Genomic DNA, 18,844 nt, shown 5'->3' with positions numbered 1-18,844 from the left:
GAAAATATGAATAAGGGAAAAAAAGACTTTGAAGTGCTATGGGGAGCTTTGAACTGCGTCGAAGAAAGAACTTTGTGATTAAGTACTTCCAACAGTGGGGAACCAGGAAAAAACTAAATATTTCTTATTTGGCAAATATTAAATATCCTAGGATAATACATTATTATTACTATTATTATTGATAGTAATATTAATAATACTAATTACCTGTCTGTCCTTGCCCTGTGACTCCAGGGCTGCAGGATCCAGTCATGAGGCTATTCTTAGTAACATTAGAATTTAAAATGTACATCACTGTACATCAGCATCTGCTCCCGGTCGCTCTCTGCTGTGGAGAATGCATATAAAACGGTCATTGTGTTATATCTGTAGTGCTGGGGTGGCATGTGCTTTATGTCGATATCGTGTAATTGAGTTGGGAACACGGCAATATTTAGAGAGGCGACATCTTGAAGTTAATGAGCCTATCAGTATTTTTCTCACATGCTTAATATGGAAGCTGTTTGATAGCTTGCAGACACTGATGCTGTTATTCATTCACTTGGTTGCACTTTAGGCCACTTTCATCAGTTGAGCGTCAGTGTCGATGCATGTCAATGGCTCACTGCTTTTTGCCCCGCTTGTTTTGGTCCAGCGTCGCTGAATAATTAAATCCCACTTTACAATATGGAGTCAATCTCCAAGCTTGTTTTGTTGACAAACAACACATTTCTTATTGCATCTTGTGTGAAGAACATATAAGTTGTGTTGTTTCAGATGTGAACCATTTAAAATATGGATAACTGTTAAATATTGCAACAAAAAAAAAACAACAACAATGCATAGTTGGAGCCTGATTAGGGTTTGCTAAAATTAAATAAATTAAGCTCAAAACAGGGTAGTCATAAACCCCAGCTGTGATCAGATCTGACCACAGGCTATGTCATACTAGTCATACTCCAATCACAGCCACTCACACAACCCTGCAGTTAGATTTAGTGTCCTCTCTAGGTGTTTCTCTAAAGCTGTAAAAACACTTAAGGGTATAATAAGGGTCAGTTATATTCACTCAGTCACTTTTGTGATATACTGCTCAATCACTGGTGCCACTCATTTATGATATTAAGAGTTCAATGCTGTCTCACACCGCTGCACCACCCTAGTCTCCAACTTTCTAAATCATTAGGGGTTTCCTTCATTGCAATCTCAGTTTGACTAAAGAGCAAAAGCACCAGTGCTTAGCATTTGCGGCAACAAATGGTTTCATTTTAATGGCTGTTCCATACTTTTTCGGTGGTTCATGCAACTCTATACATGCCTGTTAATAAGTTCTTTTCAAAAACACAATTTATTATTTGTGAGGTTTTCAGTGTGTCGCTATGTTGAGATTTTTCAAGGACTTGCTCAGTGAATTGTGGAAACGAAAAAAAAAAAGATAAAGTGGCCTTGAAATTGATAGTCCCGATGACCTCAGACCTTGATTTTCATTTTTGAAAAAAAGCCACCTCATTCATGCTGACTCCTTTCTGGGTCTTTGAAACCACACTATTGTTGTTTTTGTTGTCCATGGCTTGAGTTCAACAGAGGAGTCTGGATGTGGTTAGTTTTGTCCTACCCCAGCACTGAGTGTCATTCAGTGTGAGGTTCAGCAGAATAAATCTTTCTTACCCACAAACTGCTTTTTAATAATTCACCTGTTCCCAGTCTCCCTGTGTGGACTGCTCTTTAATGCGACATCCCAGTCCTCGTGTTCTCGGTGGAAGTTCATTTTCTACTGTTCACCATCGTTTTCAAAAGGATTTCGTCTGCAGTTGCCATGGAAACGAGAACATGAAACAACACCCAGGGGTAGTCCTGTATGTTAACCTGCCGTACATCCAGCGAGGCCAGAATCCCCCTTTGCTCCATGAATTTGGCTTCTCTTTTTGTTCTTCAAGAGGGAGTGGTACACGGGTATCTTCGTACACGAGACACCAGTGTACCATGACTGAAGACACGAAAAAGTGCCCACGGAAAGATCAGAATTCAATACTGCTGCTCATTAAGGCGGTTCAATGGTATCCCATGCCTCTTTCCCCACCCACCCACCCCTGGGCTGCCTGTGTACATTCACAAACGCACCCTCAGTCAGGTCCGACAGTTTTGCTCGACTGGAGCCCGTTTTCAGACGAAGGAAGCGGTTTACAAATAATGTTACATTATTCCTCTTTACGAAGGCCAGGGGCAGAATGAAAACACCGTCAACAACAACAAAAAGAACCACACAGGCACACAAAGTCACACTTTTAAAAATGGATTTGTGTCTTGGACCGGTATGTTTTTCCTTTGAGGGCCTTTTTTTATTTATCAAATCCTCTTGATCATGATTAGATGAATCATTGCTCTGAACAAGCAATTACTGACAATCGTCCTGATTGCCTGCACAGTTTCTGTGGCACGAACAAGCCCTGAATTATCTGGATAACAAAATGGTCAACCTGAGTCTCTGAGTCTTTAAAAGTTTAATTCCCAATTCATTATGGTAAATGATACTCCATGGCTGTTGTAGTAAACCTACAAAATAGAGACACCAGAGCACTGAAGTCTGCTCTCCAAACAACGCTAGAATGTTACTATTTAGTGCTAGATAGATAGATAGATAGATAGATAGATAGATAGATAGATGGATGTAGTGTTTTCCCACAACTGTTACTGTGAGTTGTGGGAATGAAAGATCTGCTAGCTCTAGTAGCCCGTCTGTGTAGATATTGGCCTACCTATGATAGTGAATAAGACAATAATCAGTGGACTGGTTGGTACACTGGTCTGATTCTTGTTGGTTAAGCGAAACCTTTTTCAACGTCATATCTCTGTCTTGTGATGGGAAAACTCAGAGGCAGGGCTGAAGTTTAAAAGTCAATCAAACTGGAGGTTTGCGCAGATTCATCCGCACAGGGACCAGCGACGCAGAAGTGGGCGGATGACGGAATATACAGTACATCGCACGTAACAGTGAAATAAATGAATTCATTTATGTAAAATCAATAGCAGTTGTGTGGTTTGAAGCGTGACTTCCTGTGGCTGTAAGGACCCAAGGGTTTGTAAAGAGACAATAGGTAATATTCGATGCATCCACACAGATGTCACTTGTCCTCTTTCGTTTGGAAAAAGCTGACGCTGAACTTTCATTACCGTCAAATTAATGCTCTTAAAGTGTGTGCACACACAATATTACAATATTATTTTTTCCTGCGCCGGTGGGAGCAAACCCCTCCCTTTAACCAGCCCGAATTGATTGGTTAAATTCAATTGTGCTTCATGCTTCCTCCTGCCACTTCCTCTCATTACATTCAACAAGCCTTGTTAAAGATGAATGTAAATGCACAGGTCACCTCCTCACAGACGCGGTCTGATATTTGGGCACACGGGCAGACTCTTTAAAAGGGGACGATCAATGTCCCTTAAAGGTTATTTGTTGTCTAAGCTCCCTCATTATGCGCCGACTGTGAACAGATTGCCCTGGCGCTGCAGTCTCCCTCCATACCTTCACTCCTGTGCAACCCTATTCTGCAGTGAGACTTGAAGAGAGTGTGGAGGAGGAGGAGCCCTCGGCGGGGGGGGAGGGGTGGGGTAGTGGAGGAGGAGGAGGAGGTGGAGGAGGATAGAGTGAGATACCAGCAACACAAGCAGATTGGATACTGTGGATGGACACAGGCATCACTTTAAAGAGTATGTGCATCTCCGCGGAGCCGGTTGGCCGGGTGCGTTGTTCCTGATCTGAGCCGAGTGCTGCAGCCTTTAGATGCTGTCAAGCCGTCATCAGCCCGGTAGGTAAATCGCTGTGCATCTGCCTGATCTGCATGCTGATTCTGCTGTATGTGCAGAAAGAGAATATGCAGTCTGCATTTTCTTTTTCTTTTTTCTTTATTTAACAGGATGCAGAAGTGTTATTGCAGTAAAGTTTGGCTGTTAATCACAAAGCAGAGGGAGGGGAGCATCTGATGCCATGTGCACTTCTCTGAAGCTCTCTTGCTGATGGATAAACATGCTGAATGTGGTGCTGTGGTGTGTTGCTGCCTGAACTGTGTGCACTGTTTGCCTGCGAGTGTTAGTTAACATGTCGAAGGCTCTCCTGTCAAAATGATGACTGTTTATGCCACAGAGTCTGCTTTAGCCTCTGCATCCCCATCGCACTCCTCCTTCTACTCCTCTGCTCTGGCTCTGCTGGTTTGCAATTGCTAAAATGTCTAATTATACCCTCACACCCGTCACGCAGAGTTCAGCCAAAGTCTGGAAATTCCCCAACCTGTCAGGTCCCCGACTCTATTACCAAGCAGCTCATAACCGTTTCCTCTAATCCCCCCAAGACTCCTCTGCACATGTTGAGCCATAGCCTTGATGTCCCATTACAGTCCCAGGTTTTTTTCTTTCTTTCATGGTGGGTAAAAATCTGAGGGAGAGAGATAGACAGAGAGGGAGAGAGAGAGAGAGACGCTTCTGGGAACAAAGCAATAAGGAGAATTCCTCTGCTGCAGCAACAGCCAGCTGACGTTGAAACTGTGTTCTAAGGAATACAACCCCATCTCATCTATTATACCCACTTAACACTGTCCTCGATATATAGGCCCTCTTTAGTTTGCCCTTTGTCGTGATTCTGATTATGCAGACAGACATGCAGCAGAGTTCACATTCTGAAAAGATTAAAAGTTTAATCGTGTTAAATAATTGATTATGAGATGAATTACTCCTGAGGGTTGAGGAGTGGAGGCGTTAAAAAACACAGGGATCAGTTGAAATATTGCACCAACACTAAAATTCAGTAGCTATCACATATATATGTTCATATATATGTGTATATATATATATATATATATATATTGATTGGCACTGTTTTTACTTCTAGTAGCTCCATTGCACTCTGAGCTCCTCGTTGCTGCGAAATCCATTCAGCTCAATATGTTTTACAAGCAATCGCATTTGTGCTGTCATAGATATGAGGCAGTCATTTCTCATGCTGCATGCTAATGTGTTCATTAACGTACAACAATTAGGCTCCTTCGTTCAAGGGATCATTCCTTGGAAAAAGGCATTTTTGACTCATTTCTGGTGTCAGAAAGGTGATGTTTGCAGCGTGAGCCTGAGAAAATATGTGTCGCAGATGGAGACGATAAGTGTAGATTAAAGTGCCTCTATAGCCGCTCCTTAATCTGGCTGTGAAAACAGTCGTACTTCTAAAAGCAAACCCGCTGCTCGAAAGTGATATCACACAGATTATAGTCTCAACATCAGCATCATTTGTTGATCAAAGTGTAGCTTTAATCTAAAAAATGATTTCCTTTTTCTTCTTTTTTTTTTCACATAAGAGCTGATAATTATTCACTTGAACCAGATCTGCTTTTTGCTGCTCATCATTATATTTGGTGCTGGTTCAGCTGCATCCGACCTCAATGTGTTAAAAAAAAAAAAACACTCTCGGCGATAACAACAGGAAATTGCTTGTTCAAAGTTTACAGCAGAAATTGTGGGTCAGTTAAAAGCTGCTGCCATTAATAGTAACAATAATAATAATAACAATAATAATAATAATAGTCATCGAAAGGCGGGGTTCACCCTGGACTTTCAGGGACATAGAGACAAACAACCATCACCTCTCACACTCACAGCTATGGTCAATTTAGAGTGTCCAATTTGTCTAATCCTCAAATCTGCATGTTTTTAGACTGTGGGAGGAAACCGGAGAACCCTGAGAACCCAGGGAAAACCCACGTACACATGGGGAGAACACGCAAACTCCATGCAGAAAGACACTTGATCCAATCGGGTCTGATAATAATCAATCATACTTAATTTATATCGCACTTTTTATACAAAAATACACATCAGACCCTACATCCAATCCCCCACTCCTCAATTTCAACCCCACACCCTCATAAACATATATAACAATAATAACAGACCACACAGCAGCCACACAGCAGGCATTCGCCCAGCCCTCACCTTCCTTTGATCTGTGCACGGCAACCGTGGTCGTGGCCAAAATTCTGTTTGTGACAGTAGCACGCAGCAGGCTTCCTCCACCCACTTGCTTTTCTTTGTCATCCCCTTTTTGCGGCCCACGGTAATGACCCGCGAGGCCAGTCACTGCATCACAGTTTTTAATTTACATGAAGCTCTCAAGGACGAGCTGAACTCTGACCTAACAACTCTGACCCAACAAATTATTGATGACTTCAGGGTCATGCAACGGTCTTTGCAGTCGCTCCACTCCCGGATGTACATGGGGAGAGCGAGGGGCCCATTTCTAGTTATAATTATGTTTATAATTATAATTATACTGTAATTATAATGGTTCGTAATTACAGAAGCTACGCACCAGAAATGTATAGCAGAAAATGAAGACAATATAAAGTTCTCATCAAAGCCTGTCTCCTAGAATGGTATTTTTTATTACAGTCTCTAATATTTCTTATGGATGATAATATTTATGTTGGACTTCATGGAACAGAAGCAGACCAGTTCTCACACCGCTGCAAAGTTTGCAAAGTTGGACCAAGGACATACGCTACAAATGTATTCAAGGTTGAACTTTAATGGAATAGATGAATAGCTGGGACTGAGTCCAATATTTAGAGTGTGTGTGCGGTGTGTGTGCGCGTGTGTGCATGTGTGTGCGTTCTTGTATCTGTCGCTTTGTGAGGACCAAATATTGTATAAACCATACAGAGCGAGCACATTTTGTCTGGTCCTCACAACTTTAAAGGGATTGTTCAGGGTTAATACCTGGTTTTAGGGTTAGGGTTAGAACTTCAATTGGGTTTAAGTTAGGGTAAGAGTAAGGAAATACATTATGTCTATGAGGGTCCTCACTACGAATGCTGCACAAATGTGTGTGTCTGTGTGTATACCTTATGTTGTGGGGACCTAAATCTGTTTACACAGTCATATTATGGGGACTTGTCATCCTTATGGGGACAAAAATCAAGTCCCCATAATGTAAATTACTACATTATGTGAGGACATGTTTTAAAGTTAGGTTAAGGCCAGTAATAATTTTGTATAATAAGTTTAAGGAAATGAATGTATGTCAATGTAATGTCCTCTGAAGTCATGGGCATTTTTTCATCAGAACCAGTCATCCTCATGGGGAACAAAGCCTGGTCTTCATGAGGCAGAACCTTGTTTCTGAGGAACTGCTTAAGCTTAGAGGTAACATTTAAAGTGTGGTTAGATTACAGTTAAGGTAAGGCTTTAACTACTTATCGTTGGTGTGAAGGATACGGTTGTCCTCGTGAGGAAGAACCTTATTTCTGAGGAACTGGTGCAGTTTAGGACCAAGATTTAAATTGTGGTTTGGGTGTTGCTTGTGCTCATGGATAATGCTTTGTTCAGGCTGTCCAAACATATGGAAGTCAGTGCAGTGTCCTCACAAGAATAGCCGCACCAGCCTGTGTGTGCATGTGCGAGTCTTCATTCTGACTCACCAACTTCACCCTCGAGAGCAGCTCTTTACTTTCAAGCCCCAATTTTTACATCATTCATCGTTCAGCCAAATGACAGTAAAAAGAAAGAATGGATTTAAGAAGAAAGGGGAAAAAGGGCCAGAGTGACATCACTCTGTGAAATTACATCACGTCAGAAGCTCCAGTAAAACATTAGCACGGGTCAGAAATTGTTCATCACAGTCAAGGACTCATTCTGCTGCGATTCTGACTGGAAAAAAACAAGACATGGTTTTTCTGCTCTTTTGTCTGTCATTCACTGAATCTAACAAGATGACGGCTCTCAGTGGCTCCGTCCATTTACATGTTCCACACTGTACGTGAAGCTATTATAATTCGATGGCAGCAAAGCATTAAACCTTACTTTTGTTTTTTGCTCTCTGTGTACGGCGTGAACACAGAGTTAACATTTCCACCGAGGGTTATTAAAACCTTTAAATCGAGTGCTAATTAAGAAAGCCATCTGCCTTGTCTTATTAGTATGCGATATATGAAGTGAGTAGGTGTTAATTGGAAGAAAAAAATCTTTTTGGTGCATCAAGGCTTGTCACCTATTATTTTTATTCAATTTGAAATTTCACAAAGATCAGCTTGGTCATTAAAATCCCCCTGAATCACACGTGGCCTTCACATACCACAAAGGATGTCATTTTTTTTCTTCATTCCCCGCAGTTTCTTCCACAGCCTAATTAGTGTTTGATCTTTTTTTCTGATTCAGCATGTTTACATTCACAGTTTAATCAAGCTAAGGCCGTAGTCTGACTACGACAGGCAATCGGACAACTTGCCAAGTGTGAGTATACAGTACATGCGGAGAAGAAAATAATGTAGGTGGCGCTGTATCTGGATCGCTCAGTCCAACTAAGCGTATACATGCAGGAGTAATCAGACTATGAATTGCATTATCCAGGTATGTTAGTCCAACTAAGACTAGCTCGATTTTAGTCAGACTAACTTTACCATGTTTACATGACTTTACATGACCAAAGCCAGACTAAAATCAGACTTTTAACATGGATTTAAACACATTGTCTTAAAGGGTTGACTTTGATCTTCACCTGACCTGGAAAAAATACATTTTTTGTGCAATTTTCAGATTGCAACAAGAAATATTCTTCTTCCAGATTTACACTCAGTCTCACTAAAACATGACATGTCTCTTTTCTCCCACTCCAGAATAGCATCATGTCTGATTTTGAGGATTTCAGCCGACCAGCGGGACAGGCCAATGTCTCTGAAAGCTACCAGCTAAACCCCACCAGCGTCATCGTGTCGGTCGTCTTCTCCCTCATCTTCCTGTTGGGCACCATCGGCAACAGCCTGGTGCTCGCCGTGCTGCTGCGGAGCGGACAGGTCGGATACAACACGACCAACCTCTTCATTCTCAACCTGAGCGTGGCCGACTTCTTCTTCATCATCTTTTGCGTCCCCTTCCAAGCCACCATCTACTCCCTAGAGGGATGGGTGTTCGGCTCATTCATGTGCAAAGTGGTGCACTTCTTTATCAACCTCACCATGTACGCCAGCAGCTTCACACTCGCTGCTGTATCTGTTGACAGGTTTGTGATTCACTACTCGACAGTTACTGGTGAACATGAGACATACATTGCTGCGCAAAAGACGCCGCTAGTTTTGATGATGTTGGCTTTGCAAAATCCTAATTTTATGTCAGTCAAATTCAGTGATCAATTACTTTTTGAATACACTGTATAATTTTGGGCTGTTCCAGACAATTGCAGTGATTTATTTCCCCTTAAATGTTGGTTCTTCAAATGCAGTGTTTCCATCGTGGTACGGTTTGGTTCAGTATAGTACGGTGCTATTTGGAAAGGTTAAGCCTTGGGTCAGGCTTGTGTTTCGACTGAGGACAGTACCTTTACTTGGTAGGCGGGGTTTGGACTGTGCCCAGAGACTGTGTCAGCGAGATACATAGTGGGACGACAAACACACGGCATTGAACGAAGTTTGAACAACACGCCAAGCTTTGTATGAGAATAGACTCGTCACAAGGAAGTTGCGATTTTTTTGCCGCCAAAACAGTTGACTGTCATGGGTCTAGCTCCACCCAGACTGCAACTCCAAAAACGGATTGGTTGCGGCCAGTTATTTTGGTACTATTCCTAATGTTTATGCAAAAAAATACGTACCATACCTGATTGAACTGTTTTCTCCTGCTCTATGTAGTAATGTTGGTTCCCTGTTCCCGCTTCTAATCCTCTTGCTCCTTGCATTTCTCACAGTCCCCGTAAAGTGATAAAAATGACAATTAGAGTTACATCTTCACTAGTTAACTGTGGGCAACTGGACTTGCTTGAGGTCAATTTGAATACATTTCACCTCTCATCTGTCCAAGAGGCTTCTTCAGAGCTTTTAGACTATCCAGAGATACTGAAGCCATAATTGAATATCTTATGAGGCGAAAGCCACTCATTAGACATGGCTAAATCTGATATCCTTCACAGAGTGAACTCTAAGCCACCTTTACACACTTGCTATTAGCTCAGTCAATATGGACAGAATTGGTTTTCTCTACAGCAGACGCCCTCTGCTCACACTGATTGTGTTTACACCAAAGAGGATTCAATCTATTCCTTAACTCCTGCCAGGCTAATGTTTGAAAAAAGATTAAAGGTCCCATATTATACCCTATTTCTCCAAGTTAAACTAGTTCCCTGGTGTCCTAATGAACATGTCTGTGACATTCTTTGATCAAAATACCATAAGGATGAAGCACCATAGCAGTTCAATAACCCTGCCAAAACAGCCTTTTTCAGAACGCTCGGTTTTGTTTTACATGCAAATGAGACACACCCACTTCTTCCAGGGGGTGTGTCTACGCCGGCAGGCTCACGCTACCATGACAACAGTTGAACGTGAACTGTGGGAGGAACATGGCTGGTGGAGGAAACTTTGCGGTTCAACTATATGTTTGAACCAGAGTCCGACCCTGAACAAAGGGAAGCTACGGAAGAAGTTGTAGTATGTAGATTGCAACAGGACGTGTCAGAATGGTCAGTTATGAGCTGTGTTTGACCTTTCCCTAAAAATGTGTGCGTTTGTACGTCGGTTAAATACGGTCGCTGACTAAATACGGCGACCGCTGGCCGCTGTTTGTGTAACTCACTACTCCCGTGTTCTCCACAGCAGTGGGAATGTAATAGCACTGTTTTTTATTATTAATCTTCTGGTCAGTCCAGAATTGTACTGACCAAGGTTCACAAAACAGTCTGCTGCGAAGTGGTGCGAACACACAAACACACGTTTGCTGACTTTATCCGGCTCATTAGCTTCATATATAAAATCCTCTGAGGCTGGAAGTTTGTGTAAAACACTGTGCTCCGCTGTGCAGCCACAAACAGCACACTTGTCTCTCCGCGTTGACATAATACCGCTCTTCCTCCCTCGCCTGCACTCTCGCATTTTATTGGGACAAGGTGGAGCTAAGGTGGAGCTCTCCAAGTAAACTTCCTGGTGGGGTGGCAACATTTGCAGTGAAATGTGCATTGTGTCGTCACAATGCGCAGGTTCTTCTGTACTTACATCAAAGGGGACCACGAAAACATAACTGAGTCTTCGTTTTTCACACTTTGGCGACTGGTAAGGCCTCCAGAGTCCCAAATATAAGTATTAAAATGGTTAAAAAGTTGATTTTGCATAATATGTCCCCTTTAAGGAAGAAATCTAATGTGTGTTTGTGTGGAGCTGCAGTGTGTAAATCTGATTTTGTAGACTTTTGTTGTTGACATTTTTTTAATGCTAACGCCATGTTTCCATCATGGAATGGTAACCCATGGTATGAGAGCAGTACCGTTACTTGGTAGGTGGGGTTTGGTCTGTGCCCGATGGCGCATCAGCGAGCGTAGCGTGACAAACTTTGTGCTACAAGCCTTTTTCCTGTCAAACAATAACAATTGTCACTTTTCATGGACGCTTCTATTTGTTTTTGGTCACACTCCAAACTGTTTTCAGCCGTCTCACTTTACTAGCATAATTACTGTTGCCTCCATCTGTCTTGACAAATCAATTCCTGTGTGCAGTGCGGGAATGAATGAGATCTAAACTATACCGCTATACTCATTTGACAATGGTTTGAATGTAGCAAAGTTACAAATGACACCTTTAAAATACTAATTATATGTTGTGAATGCAAGGGTCCTGCTGTGTAAAGGCAGCCATCTTGTGCCGCCACGTTTCTACAGTAGCCTGAATGGACAAACCTGTGGGAGCGTGTGCAAACAAAGAAGAAAAAGAGCCTGTCAGAGAAATTCTGCACTTTCAACTTTTCTCGGACGTTTGGTTTTCTTCAGTTAGACAAATATCGTGACGTATGATTGTCTTGCAGTGTCACATAATTGTTGTGTCGTGATATTATTGGTATCGTATCGCGAGGTACCCCGTGATTCCCACTGCTACATCATACTATATGTTTACTGTTTACTGAAAAATATCCACATACACCACAAACGTTGGAGAGTTCATGTGCACTGGTACTGTCAGTCACAGCAGCGACTTGAGATGCGGTGCATTTGAAATGAGAGTAAGAACATAAATAAAGAAATAAAACACAAGATGATGCAGGACACATGCAATCATTCAGCGGGCGGCTGAAATGATGGAAAATGTGTTTGTGTTGAAGCCGATTTTACACATGGTGTAAACATCAATTCACGTTTGAGCGAAAAAGCCACAGAGATTTGATCAGTGTGAGATCTACAGACATTTTCATCCAGCTCTTTCAACTTGTCTTTTTTGACAGTAGCAGATTGTCTATTAGCTTGTGTTTTGGTATAAATCTGACAACCATTCACAAAGCTTTTGAGCTGTTACATTTGACAGGCTCTTTTCTTTCTTTCTTTTTTTTTTCCACTTTCATATTGAACGTAAGCCTCTTTGGCCCCGTTTCAGTGAGGTGTCATAGACCAGAGTGGCTGTTTTCTTTGTCTTTAGAGAGTTTGCTGGAGCAGAGCGAACACGGATTTGCTGAGCATTAACCCGTAAAGGGTTGAGATTGAAAAAAAACACAGCTGTTCGAAAGGTGAGCACACCGGGTAGCAAAATCAGTGATGTGGTGTCAGACTTTGTTTGTTAAAGTGTTCAATGCGCAAGAGCATTAAAACCACGAGGTGCAGTCTTGCTCAACGAGGCTGTTGTGATCATTTAATGAAACAACAGCCTGTATAAAAGCCTGGAGAATAACACGCCCACTGTGGATATTGCAGTCATTGCAACATATTTCCCTGAGGTGTTTTATTATTCAATAAAACCTACAGAGAGCTGCAGGGTGAATGATTATGATTCAGCACAGCTCACCGTGCTGATTGTAGTCATCAGTGAGTGGAGGCAGCAGCACTATTCCCTTCATTCTATTGCTCACTATATGTGATATTCAATATGTAAAGAGGAACCGAGAAATAATCGCATTTTCGATCGTTCTCCGCGGTGGAAACATTTGTCGTAGGGATTGATTTATTGTTTTTTATTTAACTTCAACACTTTATCTCAGCTCCGTTTACTGCGTCTCAAATCAAATGAGCAGACTGACTACGTCAAAGCCACTTCACCGGCAGCACATCTGTTCACATGCAGGGAGGATTAGTAAATAAGGATCAACCTCTCTATTGTCTTGTCCTGTTTTCTGTCCATGTTATTGTTCTTTAACGCTCATATAACACTTACCCACACTTGTCTTGTCACCACTTATGGCCTAATCGGGATTCTTATTTGCTGTGTGCGCAGAGATACAGAGCAAACATGCAGTGAATTAAGGAGGTTGCTCTGTCTTGATATTGTGCAACATCACACATTAAATTAAAAGCAAAAATAAATGTTGAATACAAAGTTGAATATATATATATATATATATATATATATATATATATATATATATATATATATATATATATATATATATATATATATATATATACATATATATGTATAAACAGATAAAATCCTATACAGCCAAGTTCCAAAAATCTTTTGTATATGGGTAAAGTGAGGAATACTGATAAAGTGACAATTATGGCAACTTTATTAAATGGTTAAAAACCCAAATCTCCATGAAACTCATTCCTAAAACGGGAAGCATCTCCAGTACAAAAATATCAATGTCAAATGTACAACAGAAGTATTCCAGATATGTCTGCTACCATATTGCACTGTCAATGTTATTTTAGCTATAGACTGTATAAACAAAATAGACCTATTGTTTAAAAAACAGACATATTCTTAAGAGTTTGCTCCTGAAGCAAACCAGGAAATAAGAATATCCTAAATAGCCACTAGGGGGTGAAAAACTGAAACTAAAATTGTCTAATTCCAACTTGATTTATACAATCAGCAAAGATTGCTTGTGTAGTTAATGGTCCCAGTTATTAGTTTCAGGTCTTTTTCAATAAAACATAGTGTCAGTGGTTTCTTTTCACTATTGATAAACTGTTATGTAATTTATTGTTTATCCATCAAACTCTGGAACAACTGTGTTTTTCTGAGCAGCAGAATTTACTCCTGGAACTTGTCCCTGTTGGGACTTCTTTGTACTTCTATTCGTACTTCAGTCTGTTTTTAGGTGTCTGGCTTCATTATTATTATTATTATTGTTATTATTATTATTATTGCAACGTTGCCATTGCCTCATCTGTGTTGGCGTAAAAGAAATCACACACACACACACAAAAATGTGTGTAGACTTAGTCAGCATTGTTGATAGTTTTAGGTTAAAAATTCATACATTATACATTAATCTGCATTTTTAATGTTGGACTCAGCTGAATAATTATTCCCTTTCAGCCTGAAAAAAAACAAAAAAAAAAACTACACCGCTTTGATTCAGCACCTCCACTAATTACCATGTGGTCTGGATTGTGGAGTCATTATTGTTTTTTTTTTCTTTTCACAGATATCTGGCCATCCGCTACCCACTCCGCTCCAGGGAGCTACGAACCCCTTGCAATGCAGTGGTTGCCATGGTGATCATCTGGGGCCTCTCTCTGGTCTTCGCCGGTCCGTATCTCAGCTACTACGACCTGATTGACTACGCCAACAGCACTGTGTGCATCCCCGGCTGGGAAGAGCAGAACCGCAAAGTGCTAGACACGTGCACCTTCCTGTTCGGCTACGTCATCCCCGTGCTCATCGTGAGCCTCTCCTACACGCGAACCATCAAGTACCTGTGGACGGCGGTCGACCCGCTGGACGGCATGTCGGAATCCAAGAGGGCCAAGCGCAAAGTCACCAAAATGATCATCATCGTCACCGTGCTTTTCTGCATATGCTGGCTGCCGTACCACGTGGTGATCCTGTGCTACCTCTACGGAGACTTTCCTTTCAACCAGACCACGTACGCATTCAGGCTCCTCTCCCACTGCATGGCCTACGCCAACTCCTGCGTCAACCCCATCGTGTATGCGCTGGTCTCCAAGCACTTCCGCAAGGGCTTCAAGAAAGTGTTCAGCTGCATCCTGAGTAAAAACGGGAGGAACAAGGTCCACGTGGTCCACGTGGCGAACACCGTGCCCGGCTTCGAGGCGGGCTCCACCGAGGTGTCGCAGATGCACGAGGAGAACGTACGGCAGAACGAATGTGAGATGATTAACAGGCCGCTGCCGGAGCCAAGAGAAGCCACGGTGACGGTGAATTTGCCCTTTCAGCGGCAGACTTGACAAGTCATTCAGCACAGATTCCCCTTTGGAAAAGACATTGAGGCGCACGTTTGGACAGTAACGTGTTTAAAACACTAGTAAACGTGTTTTGGTGGGAAAATGGGAACAGACGTAGTTAAATTATTCATCCGCTCAAACACATTTACGAGAATAAAAATATGTATTTTTTGGTTTATTAATATATAACAAACCACATATATAATATAGAGGTTTTAGTATTTGTATTTGTCTCTTGACCATTTGCCTTAACATGGCTTGCACTTTGGTATTTACTGTCTCTTAGCAACCGCATTATTTAGCTCATGTTTCAGTGCGTTTCACCACCTACTCTATTTAATATGTAGTTTTTGGGGGTTGATACTGATTCCTACTGAATATCAGGGAGTAAAACATTTCCCGTACCAATTTAACAACATATGTACATTAAAAAAAAAAAAAAGATTTGACAAATAAATGTCACCGAAGTTTGATATTTTACACAATTATACAAAAAAACAAAAACACACATTCATTCAAATATACATATACTGTGCAGAACTTTACAAATAAATATTTTTACATGTATGTATGAATGTAACATAAAAAAACATATTTGTATGGAAGAGGATTAGGGACACATAAAATGAACAAAAATTTGGAAACAAAATTAAGAAAATAAAAAATAAAAGAGCCTTTAATCTCAGAGAAAGAAAATCTGAGATTAAAGTCAGGATTCTGCAGAAAGAAATTCTCAGAATTACAACTTCAATTTTCTGAGAAGTAGTCAGATTTCCTTTTTTCTCAGAATTCTGACTTCAGTGTCAGAGAAAAAAGTCTGAGATTAAATTTGAAATTCTGAGAAAAAGGTTGGTCACTTTTTTTTCCTCAGAATTACAACTTTAATCTTCGAAGAAAATACTTCCTATGTAATATTAAAGTAGGAATTCTGACATTCTTTCCTAATTTTTTTAATCTCAGAATTCCAACAAAAATGTCGGAATTCTGAGATTAAAGTATGATTCTGACTTTTTCTCAGAAGATTAAAGTTGGGAAATGTGGCTGTCTTGGAAGTGGAAGTCTTGGAATTCTGACTTCAATCTCAGAGAAAAAAGTCAGAAATATGAGATTAAACTCTGAGTTCTGATTTAAATCTAAGAATTCTGACTTTTTTCCTCAGAATTCCGACTTTAATCTCAGAATTCTGACTTTTTTCTCCAAGATTAAAGTTAGAATTCTAAATTTGTTCTCAGAATTCTGACTTTAGTCTCAGAATTCTGACTTTTTTCTCCAAGATTAAAGTTAGAATTCTAATTTTTTTCTCAGAATTCCCACTATCCTTAAATCCTTAAGGATTCAAGTAAATCCTGACTTGAATCTCAGTTTTCCCGACTTTTTTCTCGGAATTCTGAGATTAAAGTAAGGATTTCTGAAAGATATGATTTGGAGTTTTTTTTTTTTTACTTTTTTTATTTTGTTTCCCAAACAATTTAAAACAATGTTTTATTAAAATATAAGGGCATATATTTGTAATAATGTACCGACATGTTAATGAAAGATTTGATGCAGATTTAGGGTCAATGCTTCGACTCCTCTGATGTGAAGTACATCCTGTGCAGGTCATGAACAGGCCAGCTGACTCATTTACTCCCAACTCCATTTTTTTGCTCAGCAGAGCTCTGATCTTCAGAGTCTGATTAAATCCCTTCGCCATGTTGTGTTTTTTGTGTGTGATCTGAGGCTGCGTGTTGTTTTTCTCTCTCTTGCTCTCTAAGTGGAGCAGAGTGTTCTTTGGTTCGACTTGTTTTTTTTGCATCTCGCGTGCAGCTGCTGCTCAGCCTCCTTCACGTGTTACTGATATTTGAATTCTGTTTTTTTGACTCAAACACAGTCTGATGAGGTACGATGAAGAATCAGGTGTCATGTTATGACCCTAGGTCACATGTTTTGTGTAGGAGAGAGAGAGAAGCCATTTTGTGTCACCTTTTATTTTCTCCTGTTTTCAGTTAGGAGTTTAGGTAAGATTAGGTTTAATGGTTTGTTATTTTGGCATCTTTCCTCTCCGAAATTAATAAAACTGCTACGTGTTACTTGTTACACTTATTTGAATAGACTTTTGATTTATTTGGCTTTCTTTGGAAACCCTGGTTTCGCTGTAGGCCGGGGATGTAACAAACTCTTCATTAATGCGTGTGTGTTTTTGATGAATTATTAATTATAACCCACATTGGTGGCATTTTCTTGCATTTGCCTGTGTCTTCACAGTGATTGTACTTCTGGCATGTTTCTGTTTGGTGTCATATATCGTATATTTAATTGTTTTGAGTTGTGTATTTAAAAATGTAAAAAGCTGTGAATTGATGACACTTTTTCTGTGTGTGTGTGTGTGTGTGTGTGTGCGTATGTGTGTTTTTGCTCGTGTTCTACCTCAAGAGCTGTAAAACAAAAAAAACAACAAATCCCGTGTTATTTTCCTCTATAGATTGTGTAAGACGCAACTTTTGCACTCTCCTTTTGCACAAACCATGTATTTAAACCGTGTGCCCTCTGCATCCATGTTCTACTTAAGTGCTTTTCTGTTTCCTCTTATCTTCACGTAACATTTGGTATTTAAATAGATACTGAGATACACACAAAGGAGTTCTTCGGAACACAGTGTATTGTACCTTCTCGACGACCGAATAAATTATTTTCTGCCGTGCAAGTCGCAGTGAAATACGTTGTCTTTTATACAATAACTTCAGCACAAACTGTAACAGTGTCAGTATAGGAGCTATTTTTGTGGCTTGTTCTCTGCCCTCAAATTAAATAAACACTTCCAGACTTTGAATAAATGTGCTTTTCCTAAAACTGTCATACACACTGTACAAAGTGTGGGTGCACTCGGTTTTGCAAACACTAATGCCCTCTGTGGAAATCAGAGCTGATCTTAGCAAATTAATACTGGTACGTCACAGATAACCTTGACAGGGTCTGTGATGCTGTTGTGGTTGCTCTGGTAACCGTGCTGCTTCATTTACCTACCTGAGAAGGGTTTAACATCAGCTGCATATTTTGTTTAGTTTTTTTGCTGAAACTGATCAGTGAAAGAACACAACTTGCACTTTGTGAGAGAAGAAGTTTTGCAGTGAAGAAAAGAAGATTTATTTTTATAACTTCTGTCATTCAGCTTTCCTACCAGTTTGACGTCCAGGATGTAAAACAGTGAAACCATTTATAAATGGAAAGCAAAACACATTCAATCAAATATAAATGTCATCTCAGACATCAGCCTGTTTTTTTTCACGTATGAGCAATACTGAATGGAAACAAAAAATAAATACAAATAAATCCACTGGACTCTGCAAATAAAGGATTGTAGTTCAATACATATGATGAAAATATAATAGGAATACTGAGACAACAACATCAGAAAATATGAATTTAAAGAGTTACAAATAAGGTGAGTGTATGCAAGTTTTTTTAATACAGGGTGTGACTGAAAAACAGGTAGCTGTGTGATTAGGGGCAGAAAATAAGATTTCTTTGTTTTGAAAGAAATCTTATTTCCTGTCCCTCGCATCTCCCTCATTTCTCATTTCCTTCTTAAATCAAATAAAAATCCAGATTTAAACCAATTTTCAAAATGTTATTTTTGAACACACTGTGGTAAAAGAACAAACCTGCACACAATCTCACTTTGGTATTGCACTCTTTATATCCATATTTTTAGCTTTTCCTCATAATAAATGTGGTAAGGTGAAGTGAAAA

The 18,844-nt window shown here is 40.3% G+C and overlaps 1 protein-coding gene across 3 annotated transcripts in view; it reads left to right on the top strand.

Moving 5' to 3' along the window:
* galr2b (galanin receptor 2b) overlaps positions 1-15,305 on the top strand; it is a 28,770-nt gene extending 13,465 nt beyond the window's left edge. For 2 of the 3 annotated variants that reach the window (XM_044050291.1, XM_044050290.1), the window contains 2 exons: positions 8,634-9,016; positions 14,356-15,305. In XM_044050291.1, coding sequence (XP_043906226.1) covers positions 8,643-9,016; positions 14,356-15,118 — 1,137 coding nt within the window. In that variant the 5' untranslated portion in view covers positions 8,634-8,642 and the 3' untranslated portion in view covers positions 15,119-15,305. Of the gene's footprint in view, positions 1-3,673; positions 3,786-8,633; positions 9,017-14,355 lie in introns of those variants that run through there. The other variant, XM_044050288.1, reaches the window with a different exon arrangement.
* Positions 15,306-18,844: the final 3,539 nt, after the last annotated feature.

The sequence above is a fragment of the Solea senegalensis genome, linkage group LG19 (genome assembly GCF_019176455.1).
Source record: "Solea senegalensis isolate Sse05_10M linkage group LG19, IFAPA_SoseM_1, whole genome shotgun sequence".
NCBI lineage: Eukaryota > Metazoa > Chordata > Actinopteri > Pleuronectiformes > Soleidae > Solea > Solea senegalensis.
This window is presented reverse-complemented; position numbering and strand designations above follow the sequence as displayed.